General features: G+C 40.2%; 1 protein-coding gene across 2 annotated transcripts; it reads left to right on the forward strand.

Annotated features, from left to right (window-relative positions):
• Positions 1 to 4,424: 4,424 nt before the first annotated feature.
• PPP1CC (protein phosphatase 1 catalytic subunit gamma) lies at positions 4,425 to 24,923 on the forward strand. 2 transcript variants are annotated; one of them, XM_061168982.1, is made up of 8 exons: positions 4,425 to 4,674; positions 14,935 to 15,066; positions 15,959 to 16,189; positions 20,807 to 20,911; positions 22,031 to 22,254; positions 22,467 to 22,601; positions 23,817 to 23,877; positions 24,770 to 24,923. In XM_061168982.1, the coding sequence occupies exons 1-8, from the start codon at positions 4,620 to 4,622 to the stop codon at positions 24,838 to 24,840; spliced, it is 1,014 nt and encodes a 337-aa protein (XP_061024965.1). In that variant the 5' UTR covers positions 4,425 to 4,619; the 3' UTR covers positions 24,841 to 24,923. The 2 variants fall into 2 exon arrangements, with proteins under 2 accessions (XP_061024965.1, XP_061024964.1); XM_061168981.1 differs by lacking the exon at positions 24,770 to 24,923 and having other exon boundaries at positions 4,428 to 4,674; positions 23,817 to 24,536.
• The last annotated feature ends 466 nt before the right edge of the window (positions 24,924 to 25,389 follow it).

Below are 25,389 nucleotides of genomic sequence, written 5' to 3' on the forward strand. Positions count from 1 at the left end.
ACAACCTTCTGAGATGGGTGATATATCATTCCCATTTTGCAGATGAGGAAACTGAGGCTCAGAGCAGTGATGCCACATTTTTCATCAGCCCCCTCCCTGATCTCAGAGCTTCCACTCCTGCCCACCTACAGTCCATTCTCCTCACAGACACCAAAGGAATCTCTTAAAAATGAAGTCAGATCTTATTTAGGAGAAGATGTTCTCTGGGTAATGATGTTATGTGATATTTTATGACCCAACATTTCTTTATGATTTAAATATCTTGAAAAATTAAGAGCAATGCCATGGCTGTGTAAAATGTTAACATTAAGGGGAAACTGAGTGAAAGGTATATGGAAAATCTTTGTACTATCTTTGCAACTTCGCAGTAAATCTAGAATTATTTTAAAATAAAAAACTTATTTAAAAAATGAATCAGATCATATTACTCCTTGGCCTAAAACTGAGTGATTTCCCATTCGGCTTAGAATAAAATCCAAGTGCCTTCCTGTGACCTATAAGGCCCTGAGTGATCTGGCCTTTGCCCACTTCTTCAGCTTCCTCTCCTAACACTCTCCCTCTCACTCTGCACTCCAGCCACTCTGGTCTTCTTTCCACTGTTTCAACACTGGAAGACTGTTCCTGCCTCAGGGCCTTTGCACTTGCTGTTCCCTGTGTTGAGAATACTCTTTCCCCTATGGTGTTCTTCCCATAACTTTCTCCTTCTTATTCTTCAGATTTTGACTCAAATGTCAAATCCTCAGAATTCCTTTCGTGTGGTCACATGACCCTTTCTAATTCTCTCACAAAACTCATGACTCTCTGAAATTACCTTCTTCACTGGGTTCTCTGTTCCTCTCCGTCTCCTCCACTAGACTGGTACTTCCATGAGGACAGAGACTGCTATATCCCCAGCTTCTCACACAGAGTAAGGCCTCAATAAACATTTGCCAAAACCCCCCCCCCAGAAAAACCCAAAAAACAAAAAACAGTGTCTGCTGGTAATACCACAGGACATTGAAATAAAACGGTGAACTTTGTCAAAGGGCTTTCACCCATCTTTTTTCCTGTGGTTCCCTACTCTGTGCAGAACCTCCAGAATATCCAGGCAGGTCTAGATCTGCTGGCAAACCTCATCAACAACATTTCATTTAATCATTTAACAATAATCCCAATGCTTATTAAGTTGGGGGAAGGGAAGGGGAAGAGTTCACTCCCAACCTTCTAGAACAGAATTCCAAATTGTTGGCCTAGGGTCAAATGTAGCCCATGGATGTGCTTCGTCAGCCTTACACAGTGTTTTAGAAGAATTTGAGTTCATGACCAAACTTTAAAAACTGGAATATTTCACATTTCACATCAAACTTCAGATGCCCAAGTTCTCCTGAAAACTCAAGAGGATCTGGCCCCAGTGGGCCCCAGTTTCCCACAGGCTCCCAATGGACTAGGGCTGGGGTGTGTGCTCTTCAGTTTAACACAGTCCCTATCCAACTGGCTTAATTCTTTCATGTTATCAGCCTGGTCCCTTTAGTCACTAAGATTCCCCCTCAAAGGCTAAAGCATCCTTAGGAATACTACTGGTTTTCAAATATTTTCACTACAGCCCCTCTCTTCAAACCTTACATGGAAGCTCAATGTCTAAAACAGGTAATAGTGATAACAGTTCATGTTGATTGAGTGCTTACTGTGTGCCATGGTTCTGCTTTGGTTGACTCAAGGGTTTGGGGATCAGAACCGCATCAGGTCCCCATCATCTTCAGCAAGCCCTTAAGAAAACTCTGTGCATCCAAGGAAGACAGTTCAAAAAGTACATTTTTCTTTTTTTTTTTTTGGCCACGCCACACGGCATGCAGGATCTTAGTTCCCTGACCAGGGATCAAACCTGTGCCCCCTGCAGTGGAAGCGGGGAGTCTTAACCACTGGGCCACTAGGGAAGTCCCCCCAAAGTACATTTTAATCCATTCTCCTCACTATAGGCAAACTAGAGGAGGGAAGAGACACTCCACCTGTTGGAACAGTAGCCTTTCTGGCAAATGTTTGTCTGCTAGTCCTTAGTGTTGATAACAGCAGAAAAAAGTCAATAGGCGATATATTCTTTCCTCCCAGAGCTGTTTGCTATTTTCTGGGAGCCCTTCAGGCCTACCCTGTGAGCTCATGCCACTCTCAGGCTCAGAACCAGCTAATTTTCTTAGACATGTTTCAGCAAAACTGGACTCTGGAGGGGAGTTGCCTGGCAGAGAATGGCATGTGGACAGAGGCCCTCCCCGTGTCCCAGTGCAGTCTGAAGTTCTCCTCCAGCCCTGATGATGTCAGCAGATGTTAACACACCTGCTACTTTGCGCATGGAAATTTATGGTACTCTTATTGTCCATAGAGATGTGTTTAGACCATTCCCACATTTGTTATGTGCTTAGTGTGTGCCAGAGTTGTGCTAGGTACTGGGGATTTGCAGTGGGAATTTATTAAATATGAACAAGGGCTTTGGTTTCTGGCTGTCCTGACTTCCAGCTGTGGCTCTGAAACTTACTAGCTGTGTGACCTTCAGCGAACAACCTAGCCTCTGTGTGTCTCACTTCATCTGTAAAATGGGTGTGCTAGGAATAGTACATAATTCCTAGGATTATCTTGGGGATTCAGTGAGATAATTTTTGACACATACAAAGAAAACAAGTGCAGTGTTTGTTTTTCTCCACTAGTATTTATCAGAAGCTGCTATTTTTATTTGCGTCTTTGTTTTTTTGTCTGTCTGGCTTACTAGATGACTCTCCATGAGAGAAGGGCCTTGTATTTCTTGCTCACCCCTGCTTCTCTGCCTAGAACAATGCCTGGCACAGAGTAGGTGCTCCATAAATATTTGCTGAATGAATCGCTGTCTGATATTCCTGCTCTAATTGCCCTTGCCATAATGCGCCTTGGAGGAGCCCAAAGTCTCGTGGACTCCGGGGAGAGCCACCCTGACCTTGACAGCCAGCTGTTCACAGCGGCGCTGGGCATCAACTCTGATGTCACCAACTGGGCTCTGTGCCCTGGGCTGACAAATGACACTTGTGTGTCTTCTGGTGAACAGAGCTACAGCGCGGGAGAGTGAGTTGGTGACTGGGGAAAGTGGAGTGAGCAGCTGAGCCAAGCAAGGGGAGCTCTGAACACTAACGCCCCCAAGCTGGCAGCAGGGAGGCCATAGGTCCATGTGCAAGGAGCCTGGGCCCCACCACCGCTTGGGCCCCCGGGGGGGGGGGTGGTGGCGGGGGGAAGAACACCGATTTTGAGATTGGATGCCCGGGTGGTGCAATCACCTCGATGGCATTTCAGGATGGGAATTCGTGCATCCTGCGTGCCTTCAGAAACAAAATTAATTCCTCTAGGGGGAGGGAAAGGGCTTTGCAAACTGTGAAGTGCTGCAGGAAAAAGCAGTTATATGAAAAGGTCAGGATGCAAGAGAGCAGATGTGTTTGCTGAGTGTAGACTGCACTTTAAAACCAAGCTAGAAACGACATACAGCCCCCGGCGGTGGCACATTTTGGAGGGGTCTCCTAGAGAGAGATGCACTTGGGGAGACTGGGAAGCCAGAGGAAATGGGCCAAAGTTTCCCGGGGTGTCTGTAGAACCCGGGACCCGCCCGCAATGCCCGTGGGTGCACATTCGCTCTTCTCTTCCGGCCTCGAGCTCCGACGCGCGAAATCTGCAAATTCTCCCTTTATCTGCTGCACACGCTCGCTCGTCTTCGTTCTGGCTGGAATCAGGGTAACCGTTCCGATGATTATATAACTTCCCGAGTTCAAGAAAGACAATCCAAAGATAGGGATGATAAAATTTTGTTGAGGGTGGATTAAAAAAATTTTTCTCCAAATGTAAGTTACAGAGCACACAAAAAACGTACATACAAATACCCATATTTCCACCACTCAGAAAGAATAACTTAACATTTTTATTTACCTGGGAGAGGAGTTTCTTTATTAGTCATCAAATAAACCTTTCCCTTTACTCCAAATCCCAGCAAATCTGAAACCAAAGAAAGTCAACCTACCTCTCTTTATTATCCTCCCTGTTCACCTCCACCCCAGATTTATCTTAAGGGGAGATTCCAGGACTCCCGAATCCCCTCCGTGGGCTTTTCACATGGCCAGGTCTGCAAAACCTGGCTCCAGTGAACAGCGTCCCGCGGAGCCCGCAATCCTCGGGTACACAGCTGCATCTTCTCCTCCTACCTTAACTCCCGCGTACAACTTTGTAACTCACGCTCCCGCCAGGGGGCCTATTTGCTCGGCCCGTTTGGCGGAAGGATTCCGCGCGCTGTGGCAGTTACGCTCAACCATCTCCGCCCCCTTCCCGCGCTCTGGCCCCGCCCCCTCCCGGGTGCCCTATGGCCCATAAAGAAGTCCCGGCCGGGCCGCTGCACTCCCCGCGCGCATCCGTGCGCCGCCCGAGGCTGGCTAAGGAGTCGGCGGCCATTTTGTTCTTCTCGTGGTTCCAGTGGGGAGAGAAGGAGGAAGCAGGGAGCGAGGCGGTTGGGGGCGACCCGCCGCGGCTTTTGCCACCGCCGCCACCACCATCTCTGTGCTCGTGGCGTGGGAAAGGAGGTGTAAACCCCGGGCGCGAGCCGGCGGCGGCGCCACTGCGGGAGGGTCGGCGGTGGGAAGGCGATGGCGGATATAGATAAACTCAACATCGACAGCATCATCCAACGGCTGCTGGAAGGTGAAGGGGGCGGCGGGCGGCTCCGGGGACTCGCGGGGGGAGGGGGATTTGGGAGGCCTTTTGGACTTGCAGCGCCGAGAGGAGTGAGCCCCGCGAGTTCGCCCGCGGGCCGGGGGCTGCAGCGGGAGGGAGGCTGCCCGGGGTTCCGCACTTGGGCCAACCCGCGGACACTCCTGGCTCCACTCATTCATTGCACGAGGGTGCAGCCTTCCTACTGGCCTTGAAATTTGAAAACTCCGCTCCCCACCCCCACGTTTCCGGTACGTACCCCAGTGCGCCCCGCACACCCGACCAATCTTTGGATGAAGGTTGGGGGCCCCAGTCCAACTTACAGGACGGCGCGTTACGAACTTTGTGGTCCTCGTTCTCTTGGAAAGCAACATGATGGGGATATGGATTCCACCGGGCTTGGGGGCTTCTTTCCTATCCTGCTCATTTTTATTTTTTGTGAGGCTGGGGTCGAGGGGTCCATTACTTGTTATTTGGTGACGAACGTTCATATCTCAAGGGGATGTTGGAACTCATCTCCTCCTGCCCTTCCAAATACTCTTTTTAAGTTGTCCTTATCTTGAAGAGGTCTCCGCGCTCTTTTCTGAACGTGCCTCTGAACCGAGAAGCCAGCAGTGATGACAGTTTCGTTAGGATCTTTCCGATGTGCCAGGCTCTGTGTTAAGCGCTTTGCGCTCATCGGATAAATAAAGTCATGATATTACCAGCGCTTCTACAGCGCTTACTCTGTGTCAGGCATTTTTTGGAGCACTTTACACAGATTTCATGTAATACTCCCAACAACCTTACGAGGTAGGTGCTATTATTTTTTACTGTTTTTCAGAGGAAAATAAGACTCAAAGAAGTGAAGTCACTTGACCAAGGTCACACAGTAACAGTCAAGTTTCAAACCCAGGCAGCCAGGAGCTAGAAGTCATTCAAGTCACCCTATGTATGAAGGAAGAAGGTGTCCAGTGGTTGAGCACAGGTTAAAACACATCTTAAATATTGGCTGACCTAAGACTCGTGAGGTGTCTGGCGATTGATTTATATTGATGTGGGAGATGGATGAAGTTCGGATTTTAAGGAGGGACACCGAAATGAAATCACCCCTCACCACCCCCCAAATTCCAGAGCACATCTATTAATACTAACGTCTAATTCCAAACTTCGAAATAATTCAAATCCCTTTCTTAATTTGAATACTGGATAATGCAGATTTGGCTGAGTTTTAACTGCTTTTTGCCTTTGTACATTTCTACAATATTGTTGGACTATAAATGCTGTGAGAGATGGAGTCGAGAGCATAAACAGTTGGACAGTTCTGGTGTTAGAATTTGCAGATCTTTTGATTAAGTCATTAGAATGAAACTCCTAAAAATATCTCTACTTAATCTCTGTAAGGTTTTTTCATTTTATAGTTTCTTATAAGAAAAACCCATTAAATAGACCCCTGAAATGTTGCTGCCATTTGTGGGTGAAAACCTTATTTGTTCAGTACCTGGCATTTATTTAAGAACCACACTTTTTTTTTCTTTTTGCATTTCATGAATGTATTTATTTTCTTTTTTTATTATTATTATTTTTTTATACAGCAGGTTCTTACTAGTCATCAGTTTTATACACATCAGTGTATACATGTCAATCCCAATCGCCCAATTCAGCACACCACCATCCCCACCTCCCTGGGGTTTTCCCCCCTTGGTGTTGTCTGCACGCTTGTTCTCTACATCTGTGTCTCAACTTCTGCCCTGCAAACCGAAGAACCACACTTTTAATACTAGTTACTACAGTTCTTTGATTTATGTGAGGCAGCAGTGGGTCAGAAACAGATTAAAACAGTTTGCAATAAGAAAAGAACTTAAAAATTCTTTTTTTCATTCAAAAATTGTAAATTTTGCATATCTATGCAGGGACACGTGTGACGAGTTAAGAGTTGGCTTCATTTCATTGAGAAGTCAGGAAAAAATGGAATCTGGATTAGAAACATTAGAATTTTAAGATTAGTTAAGTCTTGTTAAGTTCAGGGTTGCCCATAACTCTTGTATTCATATAACATTTTGTTAATTTTAATCTTGTTTTTTAAATTGTGCTAAGAAATTTGCCTTGATAAACTTGGATCATTTATAATGAGATCAATCTTTGTTTATTAGTAATTTCTATACATGTTTTGTACTTGAAAACCAGATTTTTTTAACATTTCATTTTTTTCATTGAAATTAATAAAGCATTGTGTTTTAATTCCTAGGGAATAAGCTAGCTGCTCAACAGATGTAAATTTCCTTCTTTTCTAGTCAGTGTTAAATTGGCAGAGAAATGGTTGAAAATGATCCATTGAGTATATATATAATCCAAGGTAGAAAAGGTTGATAATAAGTTCTGTGATTCCTTTTTTTAATGCCCCACAAACTTTTTCCTCTAAAAATTTTAATTAAGATTTGAGTATATCTGAAAATGGAGGGAAATGTGAGTTTTGTGGCCTTGTTAGAATTGTTTACATGTTAGAGATTGTCTCCTTTTTTAAGGTGGAGGACTGTACAAGCTAAGTGAGAAGTAGCTCGGTAATAGTACTAAAAAGACCATTCAAAAGTGAAGTCTTATTTAAGAGAATACCATGTTGGTTTTAGATTTTAGTCACTACAGCTTTGCAGTTCTTTTCTACTCTAAACTTTTTAGTAGATTTTCCTTAAGGAGGCATCACTTCTGCAACCCACCTCAGAAGATCTCTGCCTTGTGGGTGATAAAACCTTTAAGGTTGTCACTCCTTCGTATCATTCATGTTCACTTATTTAAATAACTGCACAGGAAAACTTTGGATATAGAGAATAAGCCAGCTGCTGATTTGTCTCATAGTCCTACTGTGTTGGAGAAAAGTGAGGTTTGAGGCAGAGTAACTTTGTAAGTGATCTCGTTCAGGGAGCAGTGATGGCTAGCGATTTTCTTGCAAAGCAGGCAGTTGTAACTTATTTTCACATCCTGATTTGCCAGAAGCATCTTGGCTCTGAAGATGGCGGTTGTCAAACTGAAAGACTGTGCCAAGCTCTGCACAATTGCTTGACTTGCTTTAGTGATTTAAATATGACCTCTGCCCTGGCCCTCAGACAGCATTTACTAACTTAATCCTCTGACTTGTAAAAGTAACCCATGTGTTTAGATTTTCGGTGTGAAATGAAATATGTTTATATTGTAATGTTTAAAAGACAGTGGTCCTGAAGATAATAAAGGACAAACGTAATGACAAAAAGAAAAAAAAATCTGAAAATGCTGACCAAAGAAAACAAAAATAATCTTTCCTAATGAGACCTCTGCAATTATTTTTTCTTTACACATCAGATAATTTTACCCATTAGAGGCTTTTCTTGGAATCAATGATCATAGGGCATTTTGTTGATAAAGACAGTAATATTAAAGTAGTGTGTTACTAATACTCTTAAGTTACAAGAAGTCTGTGTTGTGAGCCCCCTGCTCTTCCCACCCCTCCCGCGTGTCAGTTGTATGCTGCGTCCTCTCCTATAAGGTAAGGCAAGAAAGCTCTTCTAGAGGCACGATCAGCAGCTTTCACCAATCCTAAACCACAGCATGGAAAGGATTACTCTCCTTGTGCCCACAGTGCCTCCTCGCCTGTCAGTAGCAGGAGGCAGCAGTGAAATCTAACGGGATGGTGTGTGTCATTCTGTTGTGCTTGAGGGAGGGAATGTTAGCCCCAGGAGCAGGAGGCCAGGCTTTCCTCCTCCAAGCTGGGGGAATGCATGCCATGCTGCGCCATGCATTGGTAGCCTGTCTGCGGTAGAGGTTGGTGAGATTGTTTTGTATCTGGGAAACTGCAGTCCTATAGTAACCTATTCTGCAAAAGCATGTGCCAGTGCCAGTCAGTCTGCTTGACTAGGGTGAGGATTACTGATCTTGAAGCAGGGAAATCATTTCACTTAATTTACAATCACGGCTGTTAGTAGACCTTAAAGATTGAATTGTGAAGGAGGTAATATTCTGATGTGAATTGCTTTGTAAATGAGAAAACTGGAAAATCTTATTCAAGAAGAAAAAGGAAGGTTTCAATCTCTTTGGAGTTTATAGAATTCTGGGACAAATTTTTACGTTTTAGGATCAGACCACTGTATCCAAAGCGTGTAAAAATAGATGATTTACTTAATGGTCTTGATGTTTTATCTGAAATCTCCAATTTCACCCCTACTCTGGGGTTTACTGGCATCCCTCATCTAGAGGAGAGTGTATGTCACTGATATTAAGGCTTATGAAAATGAAAACCACTCATTACAAATGTAGGTTTAGATGTGAAGTCTAATCAGTGGTAGTTTATCAGAATTGGTGGCTAGACTGTAGAGAGTTAAACATTTTTCAATAAATTGGCTTCACTCTAGGTGTAGAAAACTCAAGGTTCTTTATTGAGAGCAATAGACAGTGTTTTGCAGCTATATCCTGATTATCTGCCTTGAGAAAATTGGTGTCACCTTTAAATGCCCAAAGTATAACACCAGCAGTTAGGAAAGTCAAGATGGGGGAGGGGTGGTTTAGAAATTAAGATGGCCAGAAAGTGGATGTCTTCCTGCTGGTGACTTTGCAGAGAAACCAAGTGATTCTCCATTAACATTTTTGTGGCTTATATTTTTTGTAGAAAAGAACTCCATTGTTTGCAGGAAAGTTTTAATGTTACAAATATTCACTGTTTTTTGTTTGTTTTGGTTTGAGGTTTTATTTTCCTAAATCTGTCAAATATTGTGAGGTTATTGATTGTCACTGAAATGAATATGATGTGGCATATTGTTAAGATTGCCACCTACTTTAAGAGGATTATCTTATTAGCAAAATCTCTTGATTTATTTTTATACCGGTTGTGCCAGTTTTAGGTTTTAAAACTTGATTATAGTTCAGCTGAGGCTTTTTGGTGGGTATGCTATTCCTTTTCTATGATCTTCTTTTAACAGTTAAGGGGCAAGAAGAATACTTGCTTATTCCTCATAAATAATCCCAGAGTAGTCTTAAATTTCCCTCTATGGTTTTCATCTCTGCTTTGTTACCAGTCTGTCAGAAAAGTTAATGTTGTTATGTGAGAAAAAGCTGGCATTGCAAATAATCACCAATGACATTCTTTTATTATATCAGGTTTTTATCAGTTTGTTTTCAGTAAAATTGCATGGGAGTTTTTATCATGTGCTCATGTTAGTGATTTGCCAGATAAATAAATGATCAGATAAGTCAGAACAGAGCAGTCCTTGCTGGTAACAGCCATAGTGCATTTTTTTCTGAATCTACCATTTTAACCAGATAAAAGTTTTCACTCAAAAATCACACATTTGGGAATTCCCTGGCGGTCCAGTGGTTAGGACTTTGAGCTCTCACTGTCGAGGGCTCGGGTTCAATCCCTGGTCTGGGAACTAAGATCCCATAAGCTGTTCCCCCACAAGTTGCGTGGTGCAGCAAAAAAAAGAGAGAGAGAGAAGTCACACATTTAAGATCTAAGTTTAAGATCTAAGTTGACCGTTTTGATATATCAATCACTAACCTACATATGTTCACTGTGCCTGCTGATTTTATTTCCATGCAGTGCCTAGCACCTGGACTTACGAGAAACATTCCACCTGGAAAATGGAATTCTTATTTGTTGGAATATTTTGGATTCTGTTGGCAGTTGTTGAAATAATTTGATACATGCAATTTGAACTACTACTTAGGAAGGTATCATGAGGAGACAGCCCTTGAGTTTCCCACCTAGGGTCTCCTTTTTGTGTAGGTTTCTCCCATCATGCACAGAGCACAGTGAGGGTTTTAAACCACAAAGTAGTGACTGATTTTATTGAGCAGAGCTGTACTGTTTGCATTTTTTCTTTGTAGCGAATAGCGATAAAGTAGATATTCAAGCCTTTGTGTTTTTAATGGTATTGAAGATGTCCCTGAGATAAACTTTTAGTTTTATAGTTTTTATGGATGGCTAGTTTTAGCTACAGCATTTATAATAATCTGCGGTTACCTAGTTTGTCTTATTTTGTGCATCCTCCACTAGAATGTAAACCTCTCAAGAAAAAGGACAGAGTTGTCTGTCCTGCTGCCCAGGTATCCCCAGCATCCAACACAGGATCTGGCATGTAGTGGTGCCCAGCAACTATTTTGTTGAATATTTGAATGAAGCATGGTAAAAATGAATATTGAAAGTCTTAAACAGATTACATCATTTAGTTCTTATTTAATGCTTCCTATTTGTAAGGATGCCTTATGATTTTATATCCCATATCAAATTTTTCTTAGGGAGCAATGACTGTATGTTGGAGTTTCAGTAGTTTGTCCTATAAAAACTCCTTTGGTTTAGAAGTTTAATGAAGAACAAATTCCTTTTTTTTCACTTTTTCATCTTTATTATTGCTTATGAATTTGTAAAATGACAAAAACAGTTATGTGTTAGTTTACTTGCTTTCAATTGTTTTGTTTCTAAGTTAATGCCGTATATTTTAAACTTATTTTCAAGATGAAGAACAAATTCTTAATTGGGAGGGTGGTCTGGTGGAAGCACTGCTTCAGACCTAGAGTCATTCGGGGCCTGGTGTCCTCCTTACAAGCTCTGTGGTCTTGGACCAAGTCACTGAGCCTCTTCCAGCCTGTAACCCAAAGAAGTGACAGTGCCTAACATCATGGGATTGTTGTGTTGAATGGCAGTATAAAGCCTGGGAAGTGCTCGGTTCGTGTTAGCTATAACTAATGCATGATTCTATTTGATGGACAGTGAAAATAGTGAAAGTAGATTTTTATGCTGTTAGCTAATAGGCCATTTTTAAGAAATGTCTGCAGTGTTCACTCAGACTGCCAAAACCCATTTTGAAATCTTTATCTTCTGTTGCATAAATTATCTTCAACTTGAAATTTAAGAGTAATCCTAAATTTTCACAACTAGAAACTCTAGTAAAGCCTATGGGGAAATGACACTATTGCTTTGTAATTTTAAGGCACAGACACAATTTTTGTTCTTGTTTTTTGCTAATCAAAAGTATATAGCTTGGAATGCACGCTAATTGTAATGCCACAAATTAACAGAGATTTTTTCAGACTTCATTCATGCAACAAATTTTGTGCACCTACCATGTACTGACCATGGGCATGTACACTGCAGAGCAAGTGGTGTGGTCCTGGCATTTACATTCTACCAGGAGGTCCAGATGAATAGGTGGAAGCAGACTGGCAATTATAATACACAGTGTGTGCTGGGCAGTGACCAGGTGTTGTGAGAGCATTTCAGAAAGCATAAAGCAGGCTTGTTGAGGGGAGAGGAGATGGCTAAGAGAGGTTTTCCAGAGTGAAGTGATATCTAAGCAGTCACAAAAGATGAGCAGGTATTCGCCAGTTGGTAGATGGTTTTGGCAGTTTCTATTTTTATAATTTTATTTTTTGAGCTGATTGTAGGGAATTTAAGAAGCTTTGGGACTATGTTGTTTTTAATGAGTGCTGTTCATCAAATATAAAATAAATCTTGATTTGTTCTGGAAAAACTGCATTTAATCCTCACTCCAATGCATATATGTGGAATGTAGAAAAATGGTACAGATGAACCTGTTTGCAAGGCAGAAGAAGTAGAGACACAGGTAGAGAACAAACATATGGACACCAAGGGGCGGGGCGGGGGGTGGTGGATGAATTGGGAGATTGGGATTAACACATACACACTAACTAATAGGTATGAAACAGGTAACTAATGAGAACCTGCTGTATAGCACAGGGATCGCCACTTCGCTGTACAGTAGAAACTAACACGACATTGTAAAACAACAGTACCCCAATTAAAAAAAAATCCTCACTCCACATTAGGAATACTTTTTAAATTGTTAGTATTGTTCTTTACTAATCTCTGTACACTCCCACTTGAGGGACAAACAGAATAAGAGAACTAAAATTACCATGAACTATGTCTAACGGTGGTAGTGGGAAGCCTCCAAAACCAGTAAAATTTATATTAGCAGCATTGATTTAATCTGATGGCATTGGTGTAATATGATAGCATTCATATTAAAAGAATAGCCTGTGTGTTCCTTATAGGTGTAAGTCAGTTATTACATATTCTCCCAAAAGACTTAGAGTGGGCTATTCACTTACAGGTGTGGGGCTCTGCTGAAAAAGATTCCGGTTGAAACCAGAAGCATCTAGGAGTCCCCTAGCCAAAAATAAAGTTTCCTGTTGGGCAGTCTGCCCAAGCTTCTGGCTGACTTGTGGTAAAATCACTAATGATTGGGGTTTTCTGGCCAGTGAAGCAGGGATCCCACTATCTTTCCATTGGGAGTGTTTCTTGAGTTCTCTCCTTTGTGTGTCTAGAGAGAAAAAATTACTTTGGTTCTGAAAAAAAATCATTTTTTGTTGTACAAATAGCTCAGTTGCTATTGTAAATATTATATATGTGTCTGTTTTGCATAATTCCCTCAAAAGATTATCCTTACTATGCTTTCCCTTTAATTGCTTCTTGTTTCTTAATATTTGATCAGAATGAGACTGGCAGTCATTTAGTTTAGTTACATATTTTGGAGTCCAAAGAGGTGATTTGCCCCAGCTATAAAATCAAGACAGAAACTCGGGGCTTCTGGCTCCCAGTTCAGCGCACTCAACATTTTCTTTTTTTTGTGCCCTTCAAGAGTTTGATTCTTCTCACGTGTCATCCTTTCTTATTTATTGTCTTTCATTGAAAAAAAAATAACACCCTTCCATTTCTGCTCAAAACTTGTTTCTTCAGGGAATTCAGTTTCAGTGGCTCTTCAGGCTGAAGGATGGCTTCCCCTAAGACAATATTTCTCAAACTTGGACACAGCCCTTTTTAATGGAAAAAAATTCTCAACAGACATCAGAGTTTTTTACTTGTAGTTTTTATTACTCTGTAATGTTACTTAGATATTTACAGAACAAAGCTAGATACAAACCAGTTAAACCTGTTGCTCTTGTTCAGCTATTAGGCCAAATGATTTTGTGATTTTGAATACAAACAAAGCCTCCAAAACTGATAAAATTTAAATTAACAACATTGATTTAATCTGCTCATCACTTTATATTGGGTTTAATGGTGGAAAGATGTAGCCTTAGTTCTGTATTTAGTCTGGTCCGGTGTTTTTGCTTCAATTCTAATTTGGAGAATGCTTGCTTTCATAAATCTTTTGTACAAAACAAGTATTAAGGCTTTGATTGCGAGTTTTTGGCAAGCAGGCCAGTTCATAACTGTGAAATTAAGGTAAATTTAGCAATTCAGTGCTATTTATTATGTATTTAATAACTGTCTAGTCTGTTACAACTGGAATCAAAACAGAATTTTATTTCCTACTACTACTTACCTGCTGATAAATGAATTGTTATAAGGCCAGAGGATATCTTGTACTTCACTTTGATAGTACTTCACTTTGATAGTGAGTAGAACTCAGTGTGCTCTGATGCGGGCACTTGGGAGTTTAGGGCACTTGGTGCTGTGCCATGATTTCTTTTTGCCTTTTCTCAATTTTTATCTGTTCAAATTACTAGGAAACCTTTCTCACAGCACACACTGACATCCTTTGCCCTGTACAGGCATGATTGTATTCACAAATGCAGGCCCAGAAAGTTGCACAGCAAAATATGCACAGCAAGCGTACAGTGTGTTTTAATGAAATGAAAACAACACTTAAGTTTTTTCATAGATAAATCTGGGACCCTTGAGAGACCTGTGGACCTCTGAAAAACACTGATTGAGAGGGGAGATCTGAGCTTTTCCAATCTCACATTTTAAAACGAGGAATTCTTAGAACCAACTCAGTAACATGGCAATCTCTAAAATCTCCTGCTACACAAATACTAATTCATTTATAAGACTGGAGAAGAGAAGACAAGACGAGAGGCAAAAAGAGCTGGCCTGGTGGGCGGGTTATAGGTGAACCAGGCCAATTCTATGTCTTGGATGCAGAACTGAGGCCTTGAGCTGTGCCCAGGGGGAGTCTGATTTCACAAGCGATAAGACTTTTCTAACAGTATTCATACACAGAGAGGATGACCCCTTGATCAGGATACTGTAAAGAAGTCTTACCTTGGTGTAGAAAATGCAACTAAATCTCTGAAATCCTGTCGTAAGATTTTAAGATTCTAATTAAGCATTAAAATCATGTTCTTTATAAGTGTCCTGAAAATAAAGCCTAGCCAGAAAGTAGTTAAACTGTTTTTGCCTCCTCTTTATTTAAAACTTCTACCTTTTCCGATATTTTTAATTTTTACGTTAAATCTTATTTTGACTTCTCTTGACTGAATTGGGGTTTTTCTCCCCTACAGTGAGAGGGTCCAAGCCTGGTAAGAATGTCCAGCTACAGGAGAATGAAATCAGAGGACTGTGCTTAAAGTCCCGAGAGATCTTTCTCAGTCAGCCTATCCTACTAGAACTTGAAGCACCACTCAAAATATGTGGTAAGTTTTGGCACACTAACAGTTATCTTTGGTTACGTGATTGATTGACTGAGTCAAGGATATATAGATGACTTTGTGTTAGCCAACAAAATCATTTACTATTTATGAGTAACCTGGAACTACTTAAAATTAAATAATTGTAGCTTCAGAATAAATACCTCTAATGGACTTAATGTGCTTAGATGTGCTTCGCATTTTCTTAAAATTATTTCACTGAACGAATATAAACATTGCAGAAGAAAGGAAAGAAATGAAACAGAATGGAGAGCTAAGAAAAGGCCTGAATTATGAGTATATAGGGATTATATTTAAGCTTAAAGCAACACTGGTTATGCCTAAAAATATGCCGTTTTGTAGTTCTGTTTCTACATGATAGATGCAGATAACTGGTATAAAAACTAAACTCTATCTGAGAAATGCTTTATTTACTCTTCTAGCATATTTGACTGCATTGATGAAGCTTGTGGTGTTTTTGTTTTTAAGTAAAATGCTCTTTGGCATTATCTAGCAGGGAGACATTGAAAGCCAGATGCATTGGTGGGTGTAGTGTGTGTACACCTTTGTTCACACCGGGCCAGGGCTTGTTAAGAGTGCAGCACTTCTGCTGACACGATCCCCAGAGACTGAGCTGTGGGAGATCTGATATTGATCAGCCAACCTGAAAGGAAAACCGTGTTACTTGGCAAGAAGACCTGCCTAGGCATTAATAATCCTTTCCATAAAATAAATTCCCAATTAGTTGAGTTTTGTGTGAGAGTCTGGATACACACATACACTTAAAATTATCACTAAGCTCAGTTGAACTAAATATGATACAAGTTTGGAAATTAGTAATGTTAGTGGTTTGGACTATGTGTATGCAGACACTATGTAACAAAATTCTTGCTTCTAGGTGATATCCATGGACAATACTATGATTTGCTTCGACTTTTTGAGTACGGTGGTTTCCCGCCAGAAAGCAACTACCTGTTTCTTGGGGACTATGTGGACAGGGGAAAGCAGTCATTGGAGACCATCTGCCTCTTACTGGCTTACAAAATCAAATATCCCGAGAATTTTTTTCTTCTCAGAGGAAACCACGAATGTGCCAGCATCAATAGAATTTATGGATTTTATGATGAATGTAAGTACTTTCTACGTCTAAGGAAGATTTACTCAAATTGAGATTCTTGGTCATAAACTGAACATATTTCTGTTAGGATTTGCAAGTTGAGATGTAGTGTTGTAATTTCTCATGTTTACTATTTCATTAACTTGTTTTTATCCTGGTTTTTCTTTCTTGGGGTAAAAAATAGCACTCATTGCAGTATAATAATGCCCTGGATTCTTGTATGATGTGATGATTAGATTAGGAAGTAGCGATCACAGTGGTGATTTCTTTAAGATAATTGTTGTGATGAATAGTCACAGATAATTTAATTCTTAGTACAACTCTGAGAATCTGTCCAAATAGTTAGCTTCGTTTTTGACAACTTTGAGATAAAATTTCATTTTGTAAACTTCATCCATCTTAAGTGTACAATTCAGTGATTAAGTAAATTCATAGGTAGGCAGCCATCACCACAGCCCTATGCAAGCACTAATCTACTTTCTGTCTCTATAGGTTTGCCTTTTCTAGGCATTTCATATAAATGGAAACTTGCAATATACAAATAATTACTTTTTGTAATTTGTAATGTAGTTTTTTTCCTTCTGGCACATCTGCACCCCAGGAAAAATAGCAGTTACTATCTGAAATTGTGCTGAAAGGAGAAAACAAAATTGGGGGGGGGAAAAGCTAATTAAAAATATTTGTATAATTTATACATTTTATGACCCATTTTGGATTACTTAGTTGAAGGTGCACTTTGAGTTGATAATTGACAGAAACAAGTTTTTGTTTTTTTTAAATGAAGTAAGCCTTTTATTTTTTTTATTTGTTTATTTTTTTACAAGAGTCTTTTTTTTAATTTATTTTATTTATTTATTTTTTATTGTTTATTTTTGGCTGAGTTGGGTCTTCATTGTTGCTCACAGGCTTTCTCTAGTTGCCGAGAGCAGGGCTACTCTTCGTTGCAGTACACGGGCCTCTCATTGCAGTGGCTTCTCTTGTTGTGGAGCACGGGCTCTAGGCGCACAGGCTTCAGTAGTTGTGGCTCACGGGCTCTAGAACGCAGGCTGAGTAGTTGTGGCGCACAGGCTTAGTTGCTCTGTGGCATGTGGGATCTTCCCGGATCAGGGCTCGAACCCATGTCCCCTGCATTGGCAGGTGGATTCTTAACCACTGCGCCACCAGGAAAGTCCCAGAAACAAGTTTCTTAAAGCCTTGAAAATAATCAGTTTTGGTGGAGAGTTTTGTTGTTGGTGCTGCTGTTTTTAAGTAACTATAAAAAAAAAAAATTTTTTTTTTTTTTTAATTTTAAAAAATCCTTACCTCCATCTTCCTTTTGTAATCATCATTTCTGCCAGCGGGAGGGTTCAGGCTGGGAGGAAAAGGAATTTGAATTACTAGCACTTGCCATTATAATTATAACAAGACTGGTAAAGCATTGTCACTGTGACCCTCCCCTAGACTGTAATAATAACCTATAGTCTCTCAGGGTATGGTGTTTTTCCATCTCAGTTTCACATAGATGTGTTCAGCTAGCGTATTTGTTAGAAGTACATTGCTAGAAAGGTTATGTTTAAAAGACTTGGCCCTCGTACTCGCAACCTCTTACAAGACTATATATGTTTGTCTATGGCCCTGAGACCCAGCTCATAAGATGAGGCTGGAGGAAATTAATTATACTTCAGTAAAAAATTAAAAACAAAACAAAACAGGATGAGGCAGGAGGGGTTATCAAGAAGAAAAATCCTGTGGGTTCTGAACTGACTGGGACACCTGAGTTGGGCAGGAAAGATACTTGATATTGACAATGAGTCTATCAGAGAAGTACTAGTAGGGCAGTTAGTTACTACTCCTTAGGTAATGAAATGAGAGGCAGAGAATTTTATAACATTGTGTTTTAGGTATTTGTTACAGGTACTACTTTTTAGAACAGGTTCCTTTTTACACAGCTGTTAGCAAGTATTTTGATGTTTTCATTAATGAAGTTCAAATCCATAAGATCTCTTCGTTGTGACATATATCCTAGTCTGAGGGTATTGGCTACATCATTTTTGTTTCTGTTTAATGTGAGGCCCTATGATTTAGAAGGTCAGCACTGATTGGAATCAGTTTTGACTCTTGTTCGTCCTCAAGACTGATGTAATGACCTTGTACTCCAGCTTTCCCCTCTCCCATCAGGCAGGTATAATTTGCCACCCAGTCTATTTGTGGGCCTAAAAGTGTCCTTGACTTAGGTGGCTTTCAGTTGATGCTTTGCCGACTTTTTTTAAAAACCTTGATAATTTTGTTAAAATTTTATTGTACTGAAAAATTTTATTCAAATGGAAATGTCCATGGAACAATTTAAAAACCACTGTTTTATGTGGTAGACTTATTTCCTAAGTTTAACAAGCACTCTATGCTACAATTTCTCCCCCACCACCCAATTTTATGACTGTAGTCCTGGAAAAGCCGAGGTATCTGTTGTTGGATAAAATGTGAATGTGTGTTATCCTTTTCTGATACCAGAGCTGTCTGGTCTGTAGTAATAGGAAACTGCATTAGGGGTTCTGGCTCAGAATCTGAGGATTTGGAAGCTTGAAGAGACCTTGGCAATTATCCAGGAATCCTGGAGCCAGATGCTCCTAGTGGTCTGAAGTGGCCTTAGGGAGGAAATGTAGAGAGGAGAGGAAGCAGGAGCCCAGGACTTAGTTAAGATGCTCAGAGACAACAGGAGGAAGAATCTTAAATTTTTTTTTATTTTATTTATTTTTGACTGCATTGAGTCTTTGTTGCCGTGCGCGGGCTTTCTCTAGTTGCGGCGAGCGGGGGCTACTCTTCGTTGTGGTGCACGGGCTTCTCATTGCGGTGGCTTCTCGTTGCGGAGCACGGGCTCTAGGCGCGCGGGCTTCAGTAGTTGTGGCACATAGGCTCAGTAGTTGTGGCTTGTGGGCTCTAGAGCGCAGGCTCAGTAGTTGTGGGATATGGGCTTCGTTGCTCCGCGGCATGTGAGATCTTCCCCGACCAGGGCTGGAACCCGTGTCCCCTGCATTGGCAGGCGGATTCTTAACCACTGAGCCACCAGGGAAGCCCAAGGATCTTAATTTTTGATAGAGAAGCCAACAAAAATAGCAAAGGAATCCATAAGAGTAGCTGGAGTGCATTGTGAAACTAAAGAATCAAGGAGTGAAGCAGACTTCAAGAAGGAAGAGAATCTGTTGGCACTGGCAAATGCAGCATCTGAGCAAAGGAAAAATCCAGGGGAGCCATTGGAATGTTGTTCAGAGACAGGCTTCAGTAGAAAATGGAGACAGAACCAAATCACTTTTATACATAGGGGTTAGGACAGCCCAGCCCAGCCCTGTTCTTGTATTATTACCATTGTTGGAAATTGGAGGTGCACAGGTTCCCCTTCATGCTTTTGTAGAGAGGAATTCTGTTAAGCTTCCAGAAAACTCCAGTGAAGGAAGATATGGGACAAAGGGAATTAGTGGCCTCCAAAGAAATACAAAACAGGGTGAACCATGGTGAGGGTTATACCCAGTCATAGAGAAACATAAACTATTAGGAGAAAAAACAAAAATCCTCCTCTGCAAAGGGAGAAGTCAAATGTTTGTTGAATTTGCATTGCGTTTCAAACCTGTGCTAAACTTTCTCCCTGACTTGATTTGCAGTGGAGTGGAAGATGTGGTTCAGGAAGCCTGTTGCTTGGGCCCTTCTCGAACTCAAAAGAAAGGGTACATTGAAAGCTGTAAACCTTTCAGTGTCCACAGGATAAAAATGGAGAAGAGACTGAGGACAAACTCTTGGTTTAGGAGTAAGATTGTGCTTTGACCTTTGGTGTTTTTTAGTATGGAGTGTACAGGAGACGAAGGCACCCTGACAATTGGGTCTTCCTCATCCAATTCAGAAAGATTTGTATTTCCAGGGTTTATGAGTGGGTTTTTTACTCAGAACATAGTTTTCCTGTGGAAACAGTGCCTTAAAGGTATGCTTCTGTTCAAAGCACACAATGACTCCAGAATGCATGGAATATATGGGTTGGTGAGGTGGGAATATAACCACCCTGTAACATTTTTGGTGTGGGGGCATTCTCAGTGTTTGTGCAGCATGTTAGGGCTATCCTGGCATGCCTGCAATAAGCAATCTGTATTCCTTTATAGTCGTTGTGCTTCCTACTAGAATATTTAGGGGGGCTGGGAATTAAATGGTTCCAGTAGCTTATTGAGGGTGGTGGGAGATGAGATGGGTGTTAACTCTCAGAGGCTTCCTCAGAAGGAAGATTATAATGGCACATGTGTGAGTTGTTCTTAGTTGCCTTTAGAAATAGGAACCTACTTGCAGGTTGAGAGTGGACAAAACAGACTAGATTTCAAACAGAGTTGGTGTTATCAAATAATTGTTGAGATTTAATGGTTATCCTTAATCATTATATCTGGAATTCTGATTTCAGACTTCCATGGAATTTTAAAATACTTCATATGAAACTGTAAGTTGTTGCTTATAAATCAGACATCTCCAAGTATTATATATATCTGATTCTCTCTTTCTTAATAAAAGCATAGTTTTTGTTTACTTAAGGTAGTCAGAACCTTGCCTTGGAGGACTTGTCCTGAGGGAATGTACCTACAGAACACCAGTCTCTTTTTAACCATCCCCAAATTTTTACAGGTAAAAGAAGATATAACATTAAACTATGGAAAACTTTCACAGACTGCTTTAACTGTTTACCGATAGCAGCCATCGTGGATGAGAAAATATTCTGCTGTCATGGAGGTATGCGGGCTGATTTTAATTCCACATAGATTTTGATCTCTTCTAAGGAGTGTACACTTTGACATTTATCATCCCAATGAGTTATCATTGGGATGACTTCCTCTGTCAGGTAACTCCTATATTGCTGTGTTACATCTTGTGTGCACATCTACATGTGCCACTCTGGCACATCCAGGATCATTTGGATACAAGTCCAGAGTACCCAATTGATTTGTTACAGGGAATTAAGGGTTCTGTAATAGCTTTGAAAATAGAGCAAAAGGATTTTTGAATATAAAATAAACAATTAATATGCTGCACCATAGATCCTCTAGGATACTGAAAATGTGAATAGACTTCCCCTTGGTCTGTTTTTGATCCTTTCCTTTCAGAAATTTTTCTGACCTAGATGTTAAAAGTTATTTTGCTTGGTGGTTGTGCTGTATATGATGTAATTAAAATAATAATTACAAAGAGGATTGATTTCTTTTCTTCTGTGGTCAGAAATTAGACAACCATCAATGAGCCAACTCACTATACTTTAATAAATCCACTATCCCTGCCTTCCGTATATACTTAAACTGGTTTTGGTAGAGTTGGGCATGTGATTTTAAACTCATATGAGAGTCAGCTACATCTGAGCTGGTCTGATAGATTTTATGGTCCTTGGACAGCGCAGGTTTCCTAGAAAGCTACATCACCTGAGTGTCTGCATCCTCTATGCCCAGTCACTACAAATGGTCACCAGGGTGCTCTGTATGTTGAGGTAACTTTCCATATGCTATTTAAGCACACTGTGCCTTGCAAATTAGTGCATGTAATAAGTTCCAGTGCCCCTGCCTTTTTTTAAACCAAAGCTAAATAAGAAAACGTAGCCATAGATTTAATGTAAGCCTTTGTAAGCGTCACTGGGTGTCTCTATAGACAAATGGAGCTGTTAAAGTGGTAACATCCTTTTTATTTTTATTTATTTATTTATTTATTTTAAGTGGTAAGGAGCATTGCTACATGAGCCTTTACTTTTATTATTATTTTTAAAATTTTTTTGAATTTTATTTATTTTTTTATACAGCAGGTCTAACATCCTTTTTAAAGTTCTGTTTTCTTCAATTTTTTTTTTTTTTTCTTTTCATTTAATAGGTTTATCACCAGATCTTCAATCTATGGAGCAGATTCGGCGAATTATGCGACCAACTGATGTACCAGATCAAGGTCTTCTTTGTGATCTTTTGTGGTCTGACCCCGATAAAGATGTCTTAGGCTGGGGTGAAAATGACAGAGGAGTGTCCTTCACATTTGGTGCAGAAGTGGTTGCAAAATTTCTCCATAAGCATGATTTGGATCTTATATGTAGAGCCCATCAGGTATTGATTTTGAATTTTACATGTACACTTAAGAGCATGTGTGTGAGCACAGATTCTCCTTGTTGATTTTGGTGGGTAGGTATTGCTTATTTTTATACAAAACGTCTCTGGAAGTGTGACCTACAGGATATCAGGCTCAACGGGAAACTGAAGAGTGGTCTTACCCACCTAAAATTTGCACCTCCTTATACTGAAAATGTTTTCTCTCCAAGGTGGTTGAAGATGGATATGAATTTTTTGCAAAGAGGCAGTTGGTCACTCTGTTTTCTGCACCCAATTATTGTGGAGAGTTTGACAATGCAGGTGCCATGATGAGTGTGGACGAAACACTAATGTGTTCTTTTCAGGTAGAGGATGCTTTCAGCATTGTTTCCTTTTATTATGTCTGAATTTTACTGATTTTTTAAAAAGTGCTACTTTCTGCCTACTATTCATTTATGTTGAGTAGACTGAATTTTTATTTTCCCTTAACTGGTGTTTGTCCTAGTTCAGTAATGAGTGAATTCCTTTTAAAGGAGAAAAATTATCATAGAACCCTTCCTCCAGTGTTGAATTTAACTGTTTTTACATTATTTAAATACATAAAAACCACAATATATTAGCTTCATATGCTTATGGGTCCTTTACTATAAGTCTAAAACTACAGTGTCAGTGCAACGTTCAGCTAAAATTAAATCACCACTTGCACGTGAAAGTAATACTGACTGCCATGTGCCAGATGTGCTATGTAATTACTCACTTCTCCCACCATTTTTCTCTAGTCTAATTTCTATAAAACCTCTTATTGATTCACCATGACATCATTTGGCCTTCACTTGGCACAAAAGAATCATTTACACATAAAGTCTACCTCAATCTTTTTCTCATTCACTTGTTATGAATAAACTTGTATGACTTCAGGCTAGCCCAATCATAACAAAAATACAGCCACTGAACTCATGTGGCAGTCATCAGTTAACTGAATTAAAGCAGGTGTTTTTTGTGTTTAACCAAGTATCAGGGAGAGCTTGCAGCTCCCAGAGATTGTGACACGATTCCCTAGGGCAGGGGTCCCCAACCCCCGGGGCCAAGTTAGGAACCGGGCCGCACTGGGTGAGCGACTGAGGCTTCATTTGCCACTCCCCATCGCTCCTCATCCATTGCTCACATTACCGCCTGAACCATCGCCGCTAGCCCCGCCCTGTGGAAAAATTGTCTTCCACAAAACCGGTCCCTGGTGCCAAAAAGGTTGGGAACTGCTGCCCTAGGGGTTTGAGGGACACTATTCTAAAGAACTTCCCCCCCCTCCCCATCAGAAGGGATACCTAAAGGTGTGACTTCCAAAAATTGGCATTTTATCCAGAGGCAAAATAATTTGTTCAGCTCATATATCTTAGCTGTTCATCAGAGCATTTATTACCAAAATGTTTGTCAGCTTGGTTTGTATTAATATGCCAGTGGGGCCTTCCAAGTTGTTGGGTCAGTTTTAAACAAAAAACTTTCTGAACAGAAGATTTGAGTGAAATTTAAGATTTGAGGTTGAGTGTATTTCCTAAAATGCATGGTCTTTTGAATCTTTGCAGATTTTAAAACCTGCAGAAAAAAAGAAGCCGAATGCCACGAGGCCCGTAACACCTCCAAGGGGTATGATCACAAAGCAAGCAAAGAAATAGATGTCATTTTGACACTGTCTAGTTCGGACTTGTAACATATAGTGTATAACCTTCATTTTTACAACTGTAATGTGTATTGGTCAGCTTGCTCAAAAAGTGTTTGTGGGCCCCCCCCCTTCCATTTTTGACTTAATGAATAGTATTTGCTGGTTATAACAGCAAATGAAAGACTCTCCACTCCCAAGGAAAAATGTTTTGTTTTGTTTAGTTCTCTGTTCCTTTTTGCAAACAACTTTAATGATGGTGTTAAAGCTGTACACCCCAGGACATTTTATCCTTTCTGAGGGGTGAGCGTACAGCTGATCTTTTTTTAATTCCGTACAGCCCATGAATAATGTACATGCTCACTTTCTTTAGGACATAAAGAGAGCCCTAGGGTGCTCAGTCTGTACGTGTTATTGTCATAAGATGCATATTGTTGGATACAAACCACTGTGAACTCTTTTTTTGTTTTTTTTCAAAGGGATTGCTTTTTTTTCTCATTGTCTTATCATGTACAAGCTAGTTTTTATAGCTATCAACATTAGGAGTAACTTTCAACCTTGCCAGCATCACTGGTATGTATATTTAATTAAAGCACACTTTCCCCTGCGATATACTTAAAATGACGATTAAAGCCATTATTTTAAATGTTTGTGACTCTTTCCTGAAGCCAAAGTTTCTGTTGAAATATATATTGACACTCCCCTAAGTACAAGGTGGCATGGTTGTGTACATCTGCCGCCTTTTTGGGGATTCAAAAACAGGTTTTTGAGTTTGAATAGCAATTAGTAACATAGTGCTGTTTAAGCTATTAATGATTAAAGTTAATAACATTTTGTACGATTTCCATATAGCCTATTCATTAAGTAATCTTTTTACAGTTACATCAGGCCTGAACCCGTCCATTCAGAAAGCTTCAAATTATAGAAACAATACTGTTCTATACGAGTGACTGATTATGCTTTCTTTGGCCTACATTCTTTATTCTGCGCTGAAGTTGAGGCTTATAAGTCAAAACAAAGGAACTAACTTACTATCCAGCAGTTTATACAGAACTCACGGTATCTATGACTTTTTTAAACTAAGATCTGTTCAAAAGAAATCTGCTTCAACAGATGACCATGTACAATACCATGTGGTGAAAATAAATTCAGACTTATTAAATGATGAACTTGTTAAATTCTCTCAGTGTCAGTTTATCAGCACAATACACGCAGGAGAACTGTTGATGGCATATTGAGTAGCTTTTAATGAATAAATTGCTCTGGAAACCACACAGTTTCAATTTGGATTTGTCTTCCTTCAAATAGTCTGTTTTCTAAGATGGATTATAATATGGATGCTCATATTCTTCGAGTTCTTACCTGGATATAACTAAGTTTCTGAAGTAGAGCGATGAGATTGAACTATCTTCCCCTACTATTTAGGGAGGTGTGGGACTTCATGAGTTGTGACATCATCTATATCCATAGTTTTCTTTTTATCTGGGTTCATTTGAACT

This window comes from Eubalaena glacialis, chromosome 15 (genome assembly GCF_028564815.1).
Source record: "Eubalaena glacialis isolate mEubGla1 chromosome 15, mEubGla1.1.hap2.+ XY, whole genome shotgun sequence".
Lineage (NCBI taxonomy): Eukaryota > Metazoa > Chordata > Mammalia > Artiodactyla > Balaenidae > Eubalaena > Eubalaena glacialis.